This window comes from Hypomesus transpacificus, chromosome 11 (genome assembly GCF_021917145.1).
Source record: "Hypomesus transpacificus isolate Combined female chromosome 11, fHypTra1, whole genome shotgun sequence".
Classification (NCBI taxonomy): Eukaryota; Metazoa; Chordata; class Actinopteri; order Osmeriformes; family Osmeridae; genus Hypomesus; species Hypomesus transpacificus.
The window spans coordinates 8,863,114-8,885,003 of NC_061070.1; the positions used below are offsets into that span (position 1 = coordinate 8,863,114).

At 40.0% G+C, this 21,890-nt stretch overlaps 1 protein-coding gene across 1 annotated transcript; it reads left to right on the plus strand.

Annotated features, from left to right (window-relative positions):
- The first annotated feature begins 4,216 nt into the window (after window positions 1-4,216).
- On the plus strand, window positions 4,217-20,193 carry abch1 (ATP-binding cassette, sub-family H, member 1). The gene is made up of 21 exons (XM_047030289.1): window positions 4,217-4,334; window positions 4,610-4,708; window positions 6,400-6,548; window positions 7,272-7,431; window positions 7,722-7,876; window positions 9,428-9,535; window positions 9,721-9,814; window positions 11,841-11,915; window positions 12,072-12,243; window positions 12,891-12,987; window positions 13,184-13,352; window positions 14,064-14,164; window positions 15,146-15,216; window positions 15,475-15,524; window positions 15,799-15,855; window positions 15,960-16,030; window positions 16,213-16,301; window positions 17,046-17,149; window positions 18,400-18,559; window positions 18,763-18,867; window positions 19,519-20,193. The coding sequence occupies exons 2-21, from the start codon at window positions 4,646-4,648 to the stop codon at window positions 19,623-19,625; spliced, it is 2,157 nt and encodes a 718-aa protein (XP_046886245.1). The 5' UTR covers window positions 4,217-4,334; window positions 4,610-4,645; the 3' UTR covers window positions 19,626-20,193.
- The last annotated feature ends 1,697 nt before the right edge of the window (window positions 20,194-21,890 follow it).

A 21,890-nucleotide genomic window follows, 5' to 3' on the forward strand; every position in this document is an offset into this window, starting at 1 on the left:
GTTTTCAACAAACAACATACTACGTTGCTCTGATTGGTTGTAGGTATATCCATTTGAGCGAAGAGGCTTTTTTTATTGCGAGTTCGGTTGAAACACGCCCCATACACACAGCCCAACGGAGAGGTTTCAGACGCATTTTCTGACTAGAATTATGAGTATGACAACGTCAGGCTACTTACGAATAGCCTCATAGACAGAACGCACAAAGCATGCACAATGGGCAACTCCAATGGTGCCACCCTGTGGAATACCGAGGTAGGACTCAATATCCAATGCAAGGCCTTGTGGTTTTTACATTATACTTCTGGCACTTTACAAATAAAAACATAGAATGTTGGTTGAAAACCCACCACTTTGGAAATGCACTGCTCTAAAGGTATCTGTATTTGTTTTTAAATGTCACCTATGGATAAGGGACACGCTGTTTACTTTAAGTGGATGGGAAACCTTCCTATGTGCACTTAAGAGTAGCATGTTTAATATAACCTCTATATCTGTAGTATAACATGAAGTGCATGAGGCAGATGACACACATGACCCTGCTTCCCATCTTCTGCACACTTGGCCAGAACCACAGCAAGTCCAGAGTCTGTTTGAAGATAGGAATACACACACGCACAGTTCAACAAGTTACACTTACAATCACACACTATGATCAAAATATTTATGAGTTTCAATGTATACTCTTGTTTGTTAAGCAGAAAGAGCCAAGTGTGCTTGCACACACAAGGAACATGCTTTGAGTTAGAGGACACAGAGTGATTATAAGATGTTTATGTATGTGCATTTCTTGTGTGTATATTTATCTAAAGGTGTGTTGGTTATGGGATGTTGTCAGTGTTATGGGTGTGTGTTTCTCTTCCTTGCTCATAGCAAGAGAGAGAAGAAAAGTTGGAGGATGTTCAGACTGCGGGAATATAAATAATGATCTTAGTCTTGGTAATAGATAGATGCTCTGGAGATGATGAATATGAAAACAATTGCGTTGGATTGTAATGATACTTATCTCCTTAAGAATGAGAAAATCGTATAAATCCAAACTCTTCTTAACCACTGCCCCTCTGATCATTGAGACCCTATACACTCAAAACTCATTATGTTTGTTTCTGGAGGTCAATTAGTATCTGACTCAACACCGTGAGTTAAACTGGACTGTGGTGAAAAAACAGAAACTTCTATTTAAACTTAATTCATCCTCTGCTTTCATCTGTGACATTGGTAAGTGTACTTATTTTACCTATTAAAATTTTACCTATTTCATAAGTATTTCATGTACATAAGACAATTGGAATGCCCTGCTTGGAGAAATGTTGTGTGTCTAGATGGTAAGAGCTTGAATAAGACTCTTTGTCTCCTACAGTGTTCTGTACCAGTGGCTATACTCTGTGGGAGTTTGCAGGCAGGAAAGGAGTAAAATGGGAGAGAAGGCTATCAAGACACTAGCCAAACAGTTATTTGAGTTCAAAACATAATTTTGTCGTACGTTTTTTCTGTTATATATATATATATATATATATATAGCAGATATATGTATAACATATAATATATATATGTTTTTTTTTATATAATTTGTTTACACATACATCATTTTCTTCTCTTTCACAACAAGTTATTTTTCAAAACAAGCACACAATAAGTGGATAAATACATGCATGTTATTAATGTCACCAGAAGGTGGCATGCTATACTAATCACAACAATATGTCCCGTTGGGAATGCAACATTTAAAAGTGACTAGAAGTAGCCTTTTAAAATAACGTACTGTAAGGCAGCACTTCATCTCAAGGACAAACAGTAAGCAGTCGGCTTTATTCACTCAACTAAAGAGATAGTCACAGTTAAAAAGGTAGCCACAAAGGTTAATGTTCTGGACAAATGTTGGTCATAGGTCATCCCCAGGGCCGTAACTACCATTGAGGACACCGAGGTCGTGTCCTCGGTATTTTATTTCGTATTATTTTTTTTTGTATTTTTTTTTGTTGCTTAAATCGTGGTATATAAACTCAAAATAAAGTACACGTGAAACTGACTGCAGGACGATGATCTTGGTCTCCCACAAACCGTAACGTGATTTTATACTTGAAGAGCCGAGTAGCTCAAGAGTTTGGACATACGTGCTGCGCGTCATCAACAAAACGTACTGTCGTTATGGTAACCACCAAACACAAGTCGGACGCTGATGTTACCGCCATAGACATACCGCTACTGTTAGTGAATAGCCTATGTTGGTTACAGTCACTGGAAGAGGAGCGCAGCAAACTAAACATGTAGCTAGGTTAAGAGAAGTTTAAGTGGCAGATGACTGTGAGAAGAAAGATTCATTTTCATGTGGAAATATTTTTATTGCAGCAGCGTACTACTCAGATAAGGAAACATCAAAGTTTGGTTAACTCCGTCAGTACCGGTTGTCAATCAATTTCCACCGGTTGAATCAACATTCATTTTGCGATTGATATGTCATTGATGTGATTGATTGAAAATGAAATTCAGTGGCAATTGGAAAATATCAAACTGACTTGCTATCGCTCGGTCGATACGTTCCAGCCTCAGTGTGATATTTCCCGGCATGACCGAACGGTCGAGGTTAGTAAGTAGTTTATTATATGGCAATTTTAGATTCTTTTCATTTTGTAAACGAAAATAAATGGTACCTTTAGGCTAATTGTAGCTAGCTCTCAAGTCTTCTCACGGTGTGTTTCATGTGTTGCCAAGCAACTCATTACTTTTGATAGAAAGCGGACAACATTGTTCTGCTAAAATGGCTTTAATTTCATCACAAAATAACGACACAAGTGATTCAAAGAGTCTGGTCTTCATCCTCACTTTCGATGACAAAGCTTTTCAGCATCATCTGGATAGTAAAACTCATCAGCTGACTCGTCGATATCGCTCATTTTGAAGCTGACGTCAGAAGGCAATACGTATCCGTATTGACCGGCGAGGAGGGCAATACGCGGCTGGGGTGACTACCCATTATCCAATCAGAACGCTCGTACCGTCGTTGCCAATAATTTAAAAAAATTGTGGTAACTTGCCCTTTACTACTTCATGAGTCCCATAAAGGTCCTTCAAAAAGCCTCAGAATGCCCCATGTTTACCTCAAAATTTCAAAAGCTCCACACCGCCCCATATTCAAAAGTCATAATGATGATGTTTTTGCTCCTTAAGACTCAATAAGAGAAAATGGCCATATTTAAATAATGTAATTTAAAAAAATTCCGGGGGAGCATGCCCCCGAACCCGCCTAGAAATTCTGACTCATGACCTCAGTATTTTTTTGGCCCTGCGTATGGCCCTGGTCATCCCTATAGTTTCAAGGGTTTTTTGAACTACAAAAACACATCATTTTGACATTAGTTAGCCTCACTAAAAACAACTATCAAAAACATTTAGTCTCTCTTTTCAACATGCACACACTTTAGGGCCAATGGTGATCCTCTGTGGAAAATCAAGGTAGGCTGCATAATAGATCTGCAGGTTGTTCTTTGGTACCACTTTACAGTTAAAAGTAGAATAATCATAATTAAAGATTAATTTACAGAGTCAATGCCTGTACTTGTTTATCATTTCTTAACAATATTTGTACATGAAGCAACAAATGTCGAACAAAGATATCTAGCTTTTAAGTAGCCTATATGGACTGTTCACACAATTTCACAAATAAACAAAGACCATACAATTACACAAATAAACCAGACAGGTGTGGTGACAATGCACTATGGAAAGTTTTATGATTATTGCTCTCCTATCATGGTGTCCGGTCACCTAGTTGCATATTATAAATCTGTCACATACAGTCTTTGTCTCTGCTGTCTGTAAACTGCACAATAATATATGACATGCAGTATACATAAAAATGATGTATAGACTGTGCTCTTCAATGATCAGCTCCCATGTCTGTAGTTAACAGAAGGAACCCTGTATCAATATGTTTTTAATCCTTTCATATTACCATATAAAGTGCCATGGGATAGGGAAACGCAGCCACTGGATAAGAATAGGTCCCTTGGAAACACTGACACTTGATACTAGCAGGGAAGCACCTTCACTAAATTGCCTGATGACTGAAGCTAACCCGGAGACTGATAAACAGATACACGGACTATTGCATCACTAACCACAGCAATTACCTAGCCTATTACAATAGGCTGCATTCGATAGCCTGATAAGAAACGCAAAATAAACAATTTCTTCGAGCAAATGTCTTAACTCATGACTAAAATAAAACATCGGTGAAATATGTTGCGGACTCTGAAGACTGACTCTGAACACCCACCAGGCAACAACCTGCCCTTAATATCCCATCCCATCTAGTCTTCTTCAGGCGGTATCCGGTGAGATCCTCGGTTTTACCCCAGTTCATTGGCACTATAACCACTGTAATAGCCTACTGTTTGAACTGTCCATGTAATCCTTAATTGTCTGCCGCACACTGTATGCACAATGTCTACGTAATTTTGGATTAAATTAATGAATACAAATAAATGTGGTTGGATACAGCTTTTACTTGCAATGTCGCGGCACACTCGAAAGATTGATCGACGTTCGAGCCCGGTTATACGCGCATCTGCCTGGTGCAACTAACCTAGTGCGGCTTTTACCGATTTAGGCTATCCCTCGTACAAGCCCAGTCCTTCTATCGACCATGGCCGCAGAGGCAGACGGCGATGCAACGACAGGACCCAAGTGCACAGAGATGCAAGAGCGGGTAAGACTAAACTGCATGTTCAAGGTACATGATTTAAGTCGGTATCGGCTATTGTCGGTGACTGAACCAGAAAAATACAGCTGTCATGGCTAGTTGTTTTCGCATAATGAGCTCCATCGAGCTAGCCTACTGTCGCCTGCAGCCCTGCAACCCTACAACCTGCTAGTGTAAAATTTGCAGACAGTTTACACTGAAAGACTAGCATCAATTCGCTAGTAATTTATAGAGGCTGAAATATGAACCGGTTTAAAGAATGAAGACTGAACGCGACGAGCACTGCGGCGTGTATGAGGTTTTGTAGGCCTATTACATGCATGCAAAAATTGAGAAATGAACGTGTAGGAGCATCATCAACACAAGGCAGGTAGGCTATGGGAAGCGACACATATAAAGGCTGCTGTCAACGCGCAGTTCCTCGTGAAGCGTGTCGTGGGGTTTTTGTTCCAGAATCAGGACAGTTAGTGTGTGTGATCTGTAAAATACGGAAGGCAAGTGCACTTTTCGACTTGGCATTGGAAGTGATGTATAGACAGGTAGGCTAACATTAGAAGCTTAACAGTCGCATTGAAAGGAACTCGTTTTGATTAATTGTCATTTGGCTATTACTGATGGCGGTAGTCACTGCAATAAAAAATACCTAACGCACAGCCTACAAGTTGTAACCTAAATCTTTAAGAGGTTTCCGTTATAAACAAGGTTGTGCTTGCTTTGGTTTTGGGCTGCAATGGCAAAGGTTGGCACAAATGAAAAACACGAATAACGTCTATTATTTTTCTTAATAGGAGTGTTCATAACACTTGTTCATAAGGTGAATTCTTGAGTCCGAATAAAAGTTGAGACAAACGTGTTTTGCCACTTACGTCGTCGAAATAGAATTGTTAGCTGCTTTTCACATGGGGTTTCCTTCAAGTCTGTGCGGGTAGGCTATACTCTCCATCCAAGTAGCCTAGATCTCATTTTAAGTAGAGCGATAATTTCAGGTGAGTAGTCTAATAGATAAGATTTTTTCAAGTCAGTCTATAGGCCTAAGAGTTTGAATGCATCCTTTCTGTGTCCCTTTGAGAAACTTGAACATGTGAAACTTGAACAACTTGTGAAACTTTGAACATGTTGGTTTCCAGGGCTATTTCAAATTCTGAGTTTTGGCTTAGGACGTCTTCAACAATATTTTTTCAGTACTAGCCTAATGTAGGCTATATGTGCAGACTTTTTCATCTTGATCATAACTTCATTGCATAATAGGTTATACACTTGAATTGACCTATTTCATAACTTTGTTTTATTCCAAATAAACAACCAGGACATTCTTCAAATTTTTGGTTGTAATAAAAAAACATCTAAATATATTATTACATTTTGTAGCACAATAGTTTTACCGGTATATGTGAAGTATTGTGGCAAAGGGAGGTTAGCCACGTTTCAGATTACAGAATCGTTTCCCTTTAATCTCCCCACCATGAAATAAAAGATTGTGGATTAAGAGAGAGCAATGGAGGAGCCAGTGAAAGGAGGCAGGGATTAAGATTACTCGACATAGCCTTGGTCTATGACCCATAAATGTTCACTGCTGTCTTGCCAAGCATGCTATGGTACAGTAAACTGTTAGGGACATTACATTAGATAAATCCAGTTGTTCTAAGATTGACAGAAATAGGGACCCCCATATGAATACTTTTGATGTTTTTTTCCAGCTGACAGAAGTAGGAATGAAGGCTGACCTTGAGGCCCCTGCTTTACCAGGAATGGATGGTTCAGCGATCATATGTAGGGAGGTGTGCCGGTCGTATGGCAAACTGAAGGTGCTCAGCAACCTCAACTTGACCGTGCCTCAGGGACACATGTGAGTGGTTCAGTGTGACTGATCTATTGCCATGCTAATAATGATTGACTTTATTTTGTATTTGATCTTAAAAATTTGACGATTATTATTTGTAATTATACATGTTAGATGTTTAGTGACAAATTGATCTGACAAACTTTCCCTATCCAAATAAGTGGTCAAGTGCAGCAATGTCCACCAAAGTATTTCACTCAGTAGTGGAACTATTATATATTCAATAATGTTTTTTCTATTACCTTTCATATGCTAGCCCTACTTTTTTTTCAGGTGCCTGTTTGCTTGCTCTGTAACATCTTAACATCTTATGGCCCATAGTATGTGTTATCTTGCAAATAAGTATTGACAGTATAGGCCTATATAGTATGTATTGAATCCCTTTGCTTCACATGAATGTTCATCTGACATACCAACTTGCATGTACCTTGATAACTGACCTTATAACAAGCAAGACCTAGAATCACAGAGAAAAGGGAAGACAATTTCACTTAAGGAGGAGGTAGGAGTTAGAATGCCACTTTTATCTCTAATCTGTCATCTGTTGTCTTTGTTCCTCTGTTGCCAATGAAAGGGAAGTATGCTTCAGGTCACCGCTCACTTATTTTTGGATCTGAAACCTAGCTTCCCATATAGTAGCATACATTTTCAATTGTTTGCAATTGCTGAGCGGTTGAATTAATAATGTTAGTGACAAATTAACCCATGTGATTTCCATTCTCCTTCCAGCTATGGCCTACTGGGTCCAAGTGGATGTGGCAAAACCACTCTGTTGAAATGCATTGTGGGAACTCTGAACATTTCACGGGGTCACATCAGTGTGTTAGGGAAACCACCTTCGTTCCCTGGTCATGAAGTGCCTGGAAGGATGGTGGGCTATATGCCACAGGTGAATACACAGAAACACCACACACCTGTCATTTGGCTTTGGTGAGGGTGTGTATATAGTACCCTTTTGACCCTGCAGTTGCTACATGGTCATACAGGGTAGCAGCTTTGATTAGCAACAGTAATGCCAAGGGTAAATGGAGGGATTGCCACATCCAGTAGCATTGACCACCCAGGCAAGTTTCTCCAAACCAAAGACCACTTGGGATTATGTGGGACAGATTATGATGAAATTAATTTTTTGTGAATGCATGTCAAGGGGTACATATGCTTTATTGTTGTCTCCTACAGGACCTGGCATTATATAATGAGTTCACCATCAGCGATACACTAACCTTTTTTGGACGAATCCATGGGTTGTCATCGAAGGACACTCAGGCACGAGTGAATTTCCTTGTAGACTTCTTGGATCTACCTCAGAAAAATAGACTGGTCCGGAATCTCAGGTAATATAAATATTCACACCTAAACAGACAAGATAAGCTCATGCAGCAAATAGTTATTTTCTAGACGTACAAATTTGGCTATGTGGCTTGTGGGTTCTGACTTTAAACTTTAATTAGCTCTTTTAATGGGTTGAGTAATGATGTAAATACATTACATATTTTAACTCAAATTAACTACTATATTTAATTTTTGATCATTTTTGGGTATTTGGTCTTGCCAATGTAGTGGTGTTTCTACAGCCAAGACTGTGTAGTCAATGACTGTCAGTTGATAGAATAAAGCTTTTCAACATTTAAAGAATAAAATAAAATATTTCAAAGTGTGCCTTCGGTTGCCCCTATTGGAGAACATTTGTTTTAGTTATACTGCCTGTATACCTCCTTTGATATACACTGATCTGAAACTGTCAACATACAATACTTTATTGTGTGCTACTGAGTTATAGAGAGGCAATGCCCAGTTTCCCACCACTAGGACATACATACAGAGGCAGTGACCCATGCCTCATTATAGTCTTTGGTATGCGTTATCTGTCAGAAACTAAACAAATACACACACATATTTGTCAAATTATCTTTGAACTGTGGATGAGACTATATGGGACATGAACAGAGAGATATAAACCCCTCATCTCATCTATGATGTGCTACCCTCATGTAAAAATGTCTTGCTAACCATCATGGAAACATCAGTTTGAAAAAGACAAAGAGTTGGAAATACTCTTTCGAATTAAGACCAGCAACCTTTAAATTATGCCTTCCAGTGACTTCCAACTTCATTTCAGAAAGATACAGCAGTGAATTGTGTCATGGATGAAAAGTAGTCCCTGTAACAACATGCAGGCCCTAGACAAAACTCTTAGTCCCCCTCTCATATCCCAAAGGTTTTTCTTTTCCCTCTGAGGACTCAGTTATACCCAGTAACCTTTGGTAGCCAAGCAACATAAACTATTTACCTTTCAGAAAGTGGAAGAAATGCTTGGTATGAATGCGCTTCCCATCCTTTTTGTGTTTGTGTGCCCCTCTTTCTCTTTCACAACTCACTTGAGTGGTACTTGATTTAATAAGAGACAAGATACACTAAGATAACAATAACAACTAATAATAATAAACATTTTTGATTAAAAAAAAAACATATGATTTAGAGGGTCAGATGGCTGAGCGGTTAGGGAATCGGGCTATTAATCAGAAGTCCCGACAGTGCAGAATGACGTGTCTTGGGCACACATATTACACACTTCACCGTACTTGCCTCGGGGGGGAATGTCCCTGTACTTATTGTAAGTTGTGTCTGCTAAATGACTAAATGTAAATTTACCCTGCCCCCCTTCCCTCCTTGCCCTCATTAACAGTCCTGTTGTGTTCATGTAGCCTATGCTGTGCAGGCCCTCTGGGGCTGCCTTGCCGTCTGCTGCAAGACTGAGTGGCAAGTCAGCTGTCCAATTTGCACCTACCATCGGGGGAAATCTTTTTGAGTCACTTTTTCTGATGTACATATGTGTTTGTCTGTCTTTGTGTGTGTGTGTGTATGTGTGTATGTATTTTTTACAGTGGAGGGCAGAAGAGGAGGGTATCTTTGGGAGCAGCCTTGCTTCAGAACCCACAGTTGCTGATTTTAGATGAGCCTACAGTCGGAGTGGACCCAGTACTCAGAGCGAGGTACAGACTATAGACAGAAGTGTGAGACCCAAACAGACATATAATCCCATTAAAAACAACATAGCCTAGCAAACGCAAGGCCATAAGGCTGTGCTGCCTTTGTGATTTCAATCATTCATAAAACCAATGCTGAAAAATTGGTAGATGCTTTGTACCTTGTTGAACTTTTTTACATCTTTACATAGAATCTGGCAGCATCTGGTTGAAATAGTGAAGACGGGCCGCGTATCTGTTATCATCACTACTCACTACATTGAGGAGGCCAGGCAAGCCAATGTGGTAAGTTACACAGCGTTAATGTGGTGTAAATAATGTATTGCAATAATTACACACATAACACACATTACCAGACAAGCAATTACAGATTTTATGTATTTATTACAAAACACAATGCAAATGTTTACATGCAAACACAAAAACAAATATAGACTTGTATATATTTGTTGTTATTATTAGTGGAGAACAACACAGTTATCCTTTATAAAGTATTCCCCTTATAAAGAACAGTGTGTCCTTTGATAGGTTCAGTCTGTGCCATGGTTGTAGACGAGTGCTGAAGGAGGTATATTCAAAGTGTTGCATAAGCAGTGTAAGGGTAAGAATAACCGATTAGTAGGCAAGTTGGAAAGAGACACTGGCCCTGTTTTAAACCTTCGTTCCTTCGTTCCTGGAGAATCTGGTCTGAACTGAAAATGATAGATGAGTAACAGTTGTGTAGGAGAGCTGAAGGAGAAAGAGGTAGTGAGAATGAGAAACAGAGACCACTGAGCAGATACTGTCTTTGTGACTTTGTGAGTGGTCTTTAGTGTAATTTTCCTTGTTATATTTACTCCCCTTGTAGGTCTAGTAAGATGGCTTGGCTTTATTCAGAATACATGTGGTTTATTACTGCAACATTCCATAGGAACTAATCATCTTTGTGTATTTAGTTTGTCTGGTAGGTTTGAATACGGTTCAAAATCGAAACTAGCTACTGTAAATCAGCAGATTAAGCTACTAAATATTTTACCAATCTCCCTTTTACGGAATGGAAAGGACTGTGATGTGTAATTTACAGCACGGCAAACAGCATGTTACCTTAGTGCATGTGAAGACAAAATCGTCAACATTTTTATTTGCTCTGACATAAGTATAACCGTGTTCGCCTCCATGTTGGCTGCACTAAGTGATGGAGCCATGGCTCTCGCGAGAAATATATATTATCACTATATATGAAGTCACACTGCATGAAGTCGGAATTTGCCAGGTGTATTGCTCAGGACCCAAGGACATGTGGCGTCATGTGTGACGTTGTTTAGATGAGTGGGTCATGAGGAATAAATATAAATATATTTCATGATCTCCCAATAACTAATCATACACGCATTCGCTGCCAACAGGCATTGAACTAGCATGTTTTGCCAATGGGCTTGGCACTAGCCTAACTATGAAGGCAGGATTCTGTGTGTGTCTCTTTGTGCTAGTTTGTGGCTCGATTAGCTCAAGAACTGGTCACTGTATGAAGCTGTATGACCTGGTGTATCACTCGGGTGCACATGCAGTGTCAACTAAAGGGCTGGGTGATATATAATTTTGTTTTAAAAGATCTCAATATTGTCAAAAAAATTACAATATTCAATATATATCTCGATATGTTTGCATTTGGATTTAAATAATTAAAAAACATGATTTTGTTTTGCCCCCATTAGAAAACAACAAAACCAATTCAGATAGAACAGCTAATGTTACAAAGTACAAAATGTATAGTGCAAATTTAAGCAGTTGCCATAACATGGTACTTTTACAATTCATGCAGAGGTCCTTATGTGACAGGACAAAAAGAGAGCAAAAGAGAGTGTCTGTGTGTGTCTGTGTCCGTGAACACAGAGGAGCCAGATGGGGATTTTAAAACACAAGCAACACAAGGACCTGTCTGACTCACCAAACCATTGTCTGTGTAACCCTTACAGCTCTGTGATTCAGAAAAACAAGGTCTCAAACAAGTTGTCATGTAACAACTGACATGAAATGTATGGCTATGCTGTAAGCGAAAACCATTTCCCCATAATGCACCACACTCACTCTCTCTTCCCCAGCTGTTTTGATGACCTTTGAAAACATGGAACATTCCCGATAATCATTCACAGTAGTATATCTGAAATCTTCATAATTGTATGCAGACTGAATTAGGCATGTGATGCTTTTACTGTATGTGCATCTGCATATTATTTCTGTTACAAATGTGTTTTTTCAGGTGCCGTTTGTGCTTCATGATCTGCCTGCATGTATGAATAAAGCAACATTGAAGACGTTGTTTTCTTTACAGGTCGGTCTGATGAGAAACGGACAACTCCTGGCCGAGGGGCCTCCTGACGCAGTAATGAAGCAACACAATGCTGTGGTGAGAATGGCCTTGACAGTTTTACCAGTTAACTGACTGACTTCATAACGTTAACCCCAATGTGGTGCTTTTCACTAACTGCAAATGTACGTTACATGGATCTTTTATTACAGGAATAATACATTGATTTTGCATATTGTTTTATTGCCCTTGCAGACACTAGAGAATGCTTTCCTACAACTCTGTGAGACATCTGACCAAGTGGTGGCCAAACACGGAGTGAGTCCGCAGGGCCAGCTTTTAGAAAATAGCCAATCATTTGAAAGCAGCCGGGAAGAGAACAGGCCCATTCTGGGGACTGGACTAGAGGAGCTGCCCAAATACTCAGGTACAGCACTTTAGGGAACTTAAAACGTATTGCTTTGTCCTCAAGGGACTTAAAACTAACTTGAACTTTGAGATTTTGTTACCTAATACAAGCTAATTCGCAACTAGCCTTGCTGTAAGGATTTACATTTGATTTGACTGACCAGACTAACATTATTAGCTAATGTTCTGTCATGGTTTACACATGACACGGGTTACCGTTTAATACAAAAAACATTTGTAAACTGATGACATGCCCTGACAGGCTGTTATATGAGTATGTTTGTGCTATTGTAGATAAAAGTAAAAGTTGAATAACCATTCTGTTATTGTCAAGAACATGTGAGGACATGGTACTGTAGGACAAGTCAAGCCACTTGACTCTTTGACCTTTTTCACTTACAAGAATTATTATTGTTCCAGCAAGATAGACATAAATATTGGAAGTGTCCCCGGTGTTGACCAGATTAACCAATTATGATGTAATTAGCTAATAAGTATGTCATATTTTCAAAGGAACCCCCTAATAATATAAGCTTTAGTTAGGAGTTGGGGGGCTTGATGGTTTCCCATCATGTTATAGTGTTGCCAATTGGCATAAGCACTCAAAGTGGAAGAGTACTGTTGCAATGTGAATGTGTGTGTGTGTTTGTGTGTGTGTGAGAACAGCCGACTGGAAAGTCAGAGCGAGACATCTGGTGCCAAAGTGGCGGAACATTGCAGCCCTGATGATCAAGACCTTGGTTAGAATGAAGAGAATGCCAGGGTGAGAACGATGATTGTACTGACAAAGGCCAAACATGAACAGAATTAGCAAGATAAAACAGTATTGAAAAGCAAAACCCTAACCCAGACCTGTGGCTTACTCTAACCACCATTCAATTATAAAAAAAATGTAAAATATTCTTAGTTTTTCAACATCATGTGACATGGAGCTGAGCTACACTCTGGCCTTCCTCCAGATCCTTGTGCTTCCAGTTCCTGTTGCCAGTGATCCAGATCTCTCTCATGTGTCTGTGTATCGGAGCAGACCCAAAGGGAATACAGGTGGCCGTGGTCAACAATGAAACCGCCCCAAACTCCTACAGCCAATCATTACTCTCCTTTATTGACAATTCCAGTGTGGAGCAGGTAGAGTTCTATAACAAACTATGTTCATCTTGGAAAGATTTGGGATGTGTTCTCTACTGGTGTTTCTGCTACAATTTCCACAGTGTAGTCTTAGGGAATCGGCCATTAATACTACAAGGCTTACTGCATTTGAACTGACTGTCAGTACAGCACAGTAGATTACCTATTTGTCAGTTAAGTGGGGGGGAAGTGTTCAACTTAGTCCTCAGAAGTAGCTGAACTTCTGATATCGGGTTTCACTTCTGCTCCGAGCAGACGGAATAGGCCGTTCTTTTTATAGAAGAGCTCGATGAGGAGTAAAGAGCTGTTGTAGTGTAGTGCCTTTTGTCAACATCAGCTTCACATAGCCTGCAGGTTCTAGTTGCTTTCATGTAGTTCTAAAGCCTGACCACTTACCTTCCCTGACCTCATTTTAGAAGTGAGGTGAACATTGACAAAAATCTTAAAACATGGAGGAGACTCATAAAATCTTTGCCAATAAGGAAATGTTCTAGAAATGTCAATAGTTAGCTTTGCTTGTCTATGAAATACATTAAACAATCAATATACTGTATAGTCCTACAACGTTTGTGGATAACATCAAATGGATATCCAAAGCCAAGTTTTGCCAACTCTAGCAAATGGCTTAATTAAGTGAAACTGTACTCTACCCAATTGCTTTCTACTGCACTGTACTCTATTGTTCTCTTATATCCCATTTCTCTGCCGTAGGTGAACTTATCTCACGCAGAAGCTTTCGCAGGTGTCTATAATGGAGAGTACTGGGGCGTCATAGGGTTCGGCAAGAACTTTACCTCCTATCTGACCAAGAGGTAAGCCCTGACAGTCACTTATGGGCTGTTGGCTGGTGTTGTTTTGGTTTAACTTGCTTTGTTTTTAGTCATGTCTTGGTTTTTCAAGACATGCTTCTTCTGTCCTCTCCTCTTCTCTCCCCCGGCGAGTTTTTCTACACTCAGACTGAACTCTCACCCTCACTGATACCTGTGCTACATCAACATGCCACTGTGACAAACTGAGAGCATTCCACTGGTTAACGCACATAAACATAAACTCTCAGTGTGCATGTGCTCGTTCACTCATTCTCTCTCAAACACGCACACACATTCATCATTCACAAGCGTATATAGACACATACACACAATGTATTCCTCAGAAACCAAACCCATTGGCAGCATGTGATGACACAGTGGTGTGGGGAGGAGTTGCATAGCTCCAAGCGTGAATCATAGGACCACATGTGCTCTACTGTGTTTTGCTCTATGTTCTTCAGCTGTTTGTGCATGTGGCTTTGTCGGGTCTGGGTGGAAAGTCTGGTCTTGCCTGCCAGTTCACCTACGATGGCTTAATTGTCTTTCTCAACCAATCACAGGCAGCCTTTTAGACACATCATGTGTTGTTCATGTGAAACACCACTGACTAGTAGTTTCACCATGTGAAATGTATTGTATTGTTAAGTGTCTTAGTCATACAGATTATTACGCACAAAGAGTGCAATGGTATTGAAAAACACATTACTGCCAACAGTAGGTGTTGACAAATGGAATCTGAAGCATTACAGTTCTGAGTACATTGCAGGGTTTGAGCTGGTTTGATAGGAGCTGAGTACATTTACATTAAGTCATTTAGCAGACTGTCTTATCCAGAGTGACTTACAGTAAGTACCGGGACATTCTCCCAGAGGAGAATGTCAATTGGCACGGCCGGGAATCGAACCAGCAGCCTTCTGATTAAGAGCCCGACTCCCTAACCACTCAGCCATCTGACCCCGAGTACTGTGTGTGTGTTTTGTGCAGGATGATATCCCGTCAAGTTTCTCGGGAAGTGGTAGATGGTGGATCAGTACACGTCTGGCTGGACCTAACAAGTGGGTGTCCTCCCCCCTCCCACACACAGTGACACACACAAATATGTTTCCATTTAAAATTCATATTCATATTTTGACCTAAGGAGGTAAGTTTGTGGCTTGACAATAAAACCAAATTGGATTGCAATTCCATGTTGTTACTACACATTAGGTGTTACAACAGTATGTGTCTATGTTGGTACGATGTCAGGTCAGTGTTGAGTATTGTCGTTGAATCTGCTCTGTATCAATAGTTCTACCTTTGTCTTCTTTTTCCAGATCAACAAATTGCCACTATGCTCCAGAAAAAACTTGCAGATGCCTTTGATGTATGCCTGATTTTTCTACTTACTGCTATCTACGACTTTAGTTTACTTATTTTAAGATTAACACATTTCCCCTAAGTGGGACACTAAAAGTTGACTAAACTACTAAATGTGGTAGGACGTCTATCTGACCTTGATCCAAAATATAGAGAATCTCCAATTTATCAATATGCATCTCTTTTGAAAGATGATTTGATGTGCTAAATGTCATTAATAAAGGTCAGGGATATAGCAGAGTTTTCAGTGGAAACAGTCTTGCTCTGTCTTTGTCTCTTAGGCCTTTGTCCAGTATAAGATGGGCCACTCATCCTACCTTGTTTCGCTACCTGTAAAGGTAAAGGGATAGAATGTACAGGTTTGAACAATTACAAATTCACTTATTTTCAATGTAAAAAAAGAAATTGCAGGTTTTTTTAGGGCTACATCTGACTTTTTCAGTTTGAGGAGCCTATTTACGGCAGCCTAAACACAGACTTCACCACGTTTGTTACTCCGGGAGCTGTACTAAGGTAGGGTCGTTGTCTCATTTGAGCTTTCCTTAGCATTCAAAGACCTGACTGGCTATTTTTTGAACATACAGTAATTATTATTTACCATAATCTTTCTCTGTATCCTTTCTCATGTTGTATCTTTATCTATCTATCATGTCCTCTCACGGTACGTTTACTGTGTCCATCACATCTCCCACCAGCATCACCTTTTACCTGGCTGTGGGCTTGACCGCCCTCTCGTTTGTGCTTGAGAGGAAGGAGGGTCTTTTGGACAGGTGCTGGGTCGCAGGTAAAAGGTCAAAGTTCAATATGGTCAGGGACAACATTTGTCTAGTGTCAGCAGTTCCCAGCTCAGAAGTAATTCATTAGTTCATTTAATTACAGGCATTCCATGGTAATAAAGACATTACCCCACCTTTTGTAAAAGGTAAAAAAAGGTCAAAGGTGCTGAAGCGTAGTGGGTTCAGTAAGTAACTGGAGTTGTCGTGTCGCTTGTCAGTAGAGCTTCCTCCCTGTCTGTTCATACTGGGGTGCGAACCCAGGTCCTCTTACTCACAAACATCCTCTGACATGACGACCATCACTATAAACTGCGCTTTAGATAGCTATGCCTCCGAAAATCGAGCTCTTCAATGGCGAAAAACTAGCTCCTTGATTGCTCAACTTCTGGCTCCACATATGCTAAGCCATGACCACAACTTAATGAAACTACTAGTTCAAAACCAGTTCAAATGTTTGAACTGGTTCCTCCCTCCCATTTCACTGTTTGAAATGTTTGAACTGGTTAGGATCAAATGCTTGGATAAGGTCAAATTGTCACCTTGTGTTATTATGTAGGAGTAGATCTAACCACTAGAGGGAGTGATAGGATCACGACACCTAATGTGTTTTGATAATGAAAAGTCGTTGTGTATAAAACCTGTATGCATTCATTAGTTTTGTTTGGATTTACTTAAGGTACACAAGCTTTTAGAAAGTATTAAAGGTGTCGATAGTGTCTTATTTCTGGATGTGTGTGTGTGTGCTCATACAGGTGTCAGTTCTCTGGAGACCATGTTGGCTCACCTCTTTTCTCAGTTGTTTGTCATCAGTGTCCAGATCGTTCTACTGCTTCTCTTCATCCTGCTCGTCTTCAAGGTGGGATGTGCATACAAACACACACACACTGAACAGGCGTACACACAAAAATACCCGCACATGTACATACACATGCAGACACACACACCCACACAGGAGGCTCCATCCGGCTTCATCAACAGGGTTCATGACTTATGAATGATTTAGCAGCCCCTGTCTCATATTCACTACCATGCTCACACATCCACACACACAAGTTTGAATTGCTATTTTTACAGGGACTTCATTCCCATTTTAACTCTCTAAACCCCCCTATAAATAGCACTTGAACTTGTGAGAACCAAGGAAATGTTCCCACAAGTTCAGATTGTACTTGTTTTTCTGTTCTAAAGGGGACTTCTGGCCCTCACAAGAATAAACAATCCCACTTGCACAAACACACACACATGCCATTATCAAACCTAAAAAAACCTTTATGAAGTCCTTAAAACAAAGGTAAAGATAATTAGGTCCCAGAGTCTCCGGTCAGTGCAGACTGTTGCTCAAACAGTTCTGTTTTTTAATTGGTGAAATCTTAAATATATCATGATGGCACTGGAAAATTGCAGTCAAACCCGATGAGAACTAGAGCCAAAAAGTCAAAAATCCTAGGTTAGCGTTAGGACATTAGATAAATGGAAACTCTGAAGCCTTGTTTTTATTGATTGTCAATAGTCAGATGCATGTAGCCGATACAGGAAATGGCCATTGCCTAAACTATTGGCTGGTGGACAAAAATGAGAGGGTGGTAGAAGTAATATGTTTGTTATCATACAGTAGTTCAAAGTGACAATCGGAGCATTAATCACTTTCTGAGATGTCATGGGTATCTAATGATCACTTTGGAATCACCATGACAACAGTCCATAATTGCTGTAGCAACTGGGCAGCCATGTGGTCCATGTTAATCTATTTTTTGCATGTTGTCAGGGAAGACAGATACTGTTTTACACACACGTGTGCTAATGCTTGTACACATAGGAAATGTCTTGCACCCTGAGACTTGTGTGTGATAAAACCAATTTTTAACCCTGGATCGCCAACTGTACATAACCAAACCATCCTACTGTTCAGACTTCAAACTTTTACTGTGGCTCTCAGAAACCTTGCTTTGCATGTACTTGAGAATTTAAAAGAGTAGTGCTTTCCTATTTTGGAACTGGATATTTACTGAAACGTTTTAAAAGGTAAGATATTACTATCGTTAAACAAAATGATTTAGTTAACCTCTCTCTGTCCTTCTCTCTCTCTCTCTTCTTCACTGCCTCTAGATTCCTAACGAGGGTTCTCTGGTGTTGGTCATAGCTCTGATCGTCCTGCAGGGTGTGACGGGCATCTCTTTTGGCCTGGTCATCTCCGCAGCCATAGACGATGAGCAGAATGCCAACCAAGCCGCCCTGGGCATCTTCTACCCCAACCTCATCATCAGTGGTGCGTGTGTGTGTTAGTGAGAAAGACACAAGTGGCGAAAACGCAATTAAAACAGGATTCGATGATGGATAAATAATGGTGGATTGTGATTCATTACTGGTTTTGCAGATATCTAGTTGGATCACATTTGGCGTAGTTCCTTAGAAGGGAACAAGAAAGGGGACACACACTCTTTCACACTGTCATCATTGTTTCCTCTACAGGGATCATCTGGCCAGTGGAGTGTATCCCCTATCCACTACGCTACATTAGCCTGGCTCTGCCCCAGACATATGCCTCAGAGGCCCTCCGCTGTATCATGTATAGAGGTACTGGAACACACACCTCCAGATGATTTACTTCTAATGATAGAGTTTCACATATGCCAAAACCCAATGTGTTAGTATGGTAGTACAAGCGGAGCAACCCAATGTGTTAGTATGGTAGTACAAGCGGAGCTTGCTTGGATCTAAAAAGAATGTAGGAAACCACCAGGGAGATGTTAGCAGTATGTTGTTAGTTAAGAGTGATTGTTGTACAATACTAATTGGTCATTGGTCTATTGAAGTGTGTTCTGTGTCAACAGTGACATGTGACATCCACATGACCACATGTGCTCTTTGAACATGTATGATACTGTACACCTGTGTACTTTACACACACACACTCACATGCACAAATACACACGTCTCACTCTAAACTCAAGAGGCCTGGTGCACCAGTGAGGGTTTTAAAATATTCACTATAGTCTCTGTGGGTCAGCTGTACATAGATCTCCCTATCTCAGTCATGACACTGGATACAATAAGCTAGACATGCAGAGGAAACTGACTTACTGTCTTCCAGATTAAAAGATCATTTCTAGCTTTAATTCGGACACTCGATAAAAAAAAAAGTAAGCATGCTCTGTAAACCACCTCCATGTGTTGGACTGCACCACTGGGCCCTCGGTTCATACTGTTCCATGCTGCCTTCCTCAGGCTGGGGCCTCACTCGGATGATGGTGTGGAGAGGTTTTGCTGTCACCTTGGGCTGGAACACCTTCTTCATCATATTGGCCACCGTCATCCTTAAGTTGAGGACGTGAGACCCCGACCCGGGAAAGAGATGAGAGGAGGACTGCCAGACGAGACGAGTATGGATGAGGCTCCGTGAACAGGCTTCTGCCTCCTGTCTTTGGTTGGGTGTGGTCACTGTGGTTAAATACACTCTGTACCATAGTCCCTATTGCAAGCACACATTCACAATCATGGCCATGCACAATTACATACACACACATGCTCAATCACACACTTATACAATCATACAAACATGCACACTCACTCACAGACACATCTAAGCACTCACAAACAATCCCAATTCCAAGCCTATGAACATACCAGTGTGTGTGTATGTAGGTTCTGTTGAGGAAAACCTAAAAAAACGTTGCAGATAAAAACAGACCACTTACAAAAACCCACTGCTCTCGTTTCAGGATAAGACTGGTGTGTGTTCTAGGTGTTACATTTCTATATGCAACCCATGTAAAATTTACACCTCCTGAGATGAGGCATGGACCTCAGGATTTGTCTTTATTTCTGCACAAATTTGTATTTTGAACATAATTACTAAATGCATATGAGACAGACTATGGATTCAGTTCCTGCATATCTTTTGAAGAAATGACAGCTGTTGGAATTGATCAGTGTTCTTTATGTTTAACACAATATTTACACAAATAATATATTTTGTAAAATGGAGCTATTTATTTGGGAATCGTAAACATTTTTTTTTTGGTCTCAGTAGATCAGTATCAAGTATTTGGCCCAAAAAATTGTGAAATGACAAGAATTCCAATTGCTCTGATGTTTCCTGTGGCCTGCTCGCTATCTGTTTGATAGGAAGTGATAACCCTGTCTCAGTTGTCACCAGGTACTATCTTCTGCTCGCTATGTAGCTGTGGCTTTGGGTTGATGGTGGTTCATAAATGGTAGTTTGTGCCCGTGCCTGCATCCTCTAGGAAATGGAACAAAGGGATGTTTGATTTTGCTGACTGCAAGGCCTTTAAATGTTTTAGGTGTGATTAGCTGTAATTAATTGTGTCATCTGAAAAGAAAATTCCACTTTTTGATTGCTTTTGTCATCCCATCACCCTGCTGTGCCGGACAAAGTGGGGGCTGATGGGTAGATAATTTGGACAGGATATGTCAGTGGACATTTCATAAAAGCAATCTCCGTTTTCACAGTGGTTTGATCCCTCTCCAAAATTGATCACCTGGTGTGATCCAATGGGAGCATGTACTGAGTTGAAGTGTTTGACCGATGTGTAATGTGACGTGCTGTTAGTACATCACCCATTTTTATCTTTTGTGTTGTGCCATCAAAATATGTTATGGAATGAGAAATGTTTACATGCATCAAACAATTGTCGTGTTGAAATGCAGAATCTAAACATACCAGCTGATGTATTATTGAGCAAATTAAAGTGATAGTAGGGAAAAGCATTTATCTTGGACTCTAGATACTAATTAAGTGTATACAACAAATACTGTATAGTTAAGAAGACCATTTGGTCTAAGCTAGTATGAAAGGCTGCATGGATGTGAATTGTATACCTGTACCATACTACCTGTACTGTATACTGTACCAACACACACAAATGTTGCTTAGCCTTTTTTTCTACTTTTAAATACTGAGGGATCCGTAGTTATCTACATGAACATCAGTCATTAACAACTATTTTTGACTAAATGTAACACTTAATGGAGGTTGTCTCACTGGTAAAGTTAACCTTAAATATTCCATCTCACTTTATCATTGAGAATTTGTTTTGAACTGCAATTCTGCTAATGCCAAAATGGGGCCCAAATTATCTAGTTTTCCCTTGTGCTCCTAAATACCATCAGATTTACAAAATACTCTACACATTTAGACCACATTTTCAATGGACTTAGTTAGAATGGACTCAGTTTACGTTTGTGCCTCAGAATCCATGCAAACATGGCAACAGGTCCTTAATGACTAAAAATAATATAAATAGACTGACATTGCTGACATAGTTTTACACTTTAACATCTTGAGATGGTGTTCTACTGGCACTTATCATTTGAGAGAAAATTCATGACAATTGCCACTTCAAAAGGTAATGTACTCTGTCAACTGGTTTATTTAAAGCTACACTAGGTAATATAATTAATTAAAATTATGATAAACGGTGCCCCCAATTTTTTTCTGAACTTCGTGCTTTTCTCCAGGTCGTGTTTGATTGTCAGTGGTTTCATAAAGTAAGCCAGGTGGAAAGCTGCCTCACTGAAGGCGATACACTGGACCAGTGAGCCTGGAATATAATTGGCTGGAAAGTAGCGGACAGAAA

Coding starts and splice junctions, on each gene's coding strand:
- abch1 (XM_047030289.1), top strand. CDS start 4,646: ATGGCCGCAGAGGCAGACGGCGATGCAACGACAGGACCCAAGTGCACA. Junction 4,709..6,399: donor GCACAGAGATGCAAGAGCGG/GTAAGACTAAAC, acceptor GTTTTTTTCCAG/CTGACAGAAGTAGGAATGAA. Junction 13,353..14,063: donor ACAATTCCAGTGTGGAGCAG/GTAGAGTTCTAT, acceptor TCTCTGCCGTAG/GTGAACTTATCTCACGCAGA.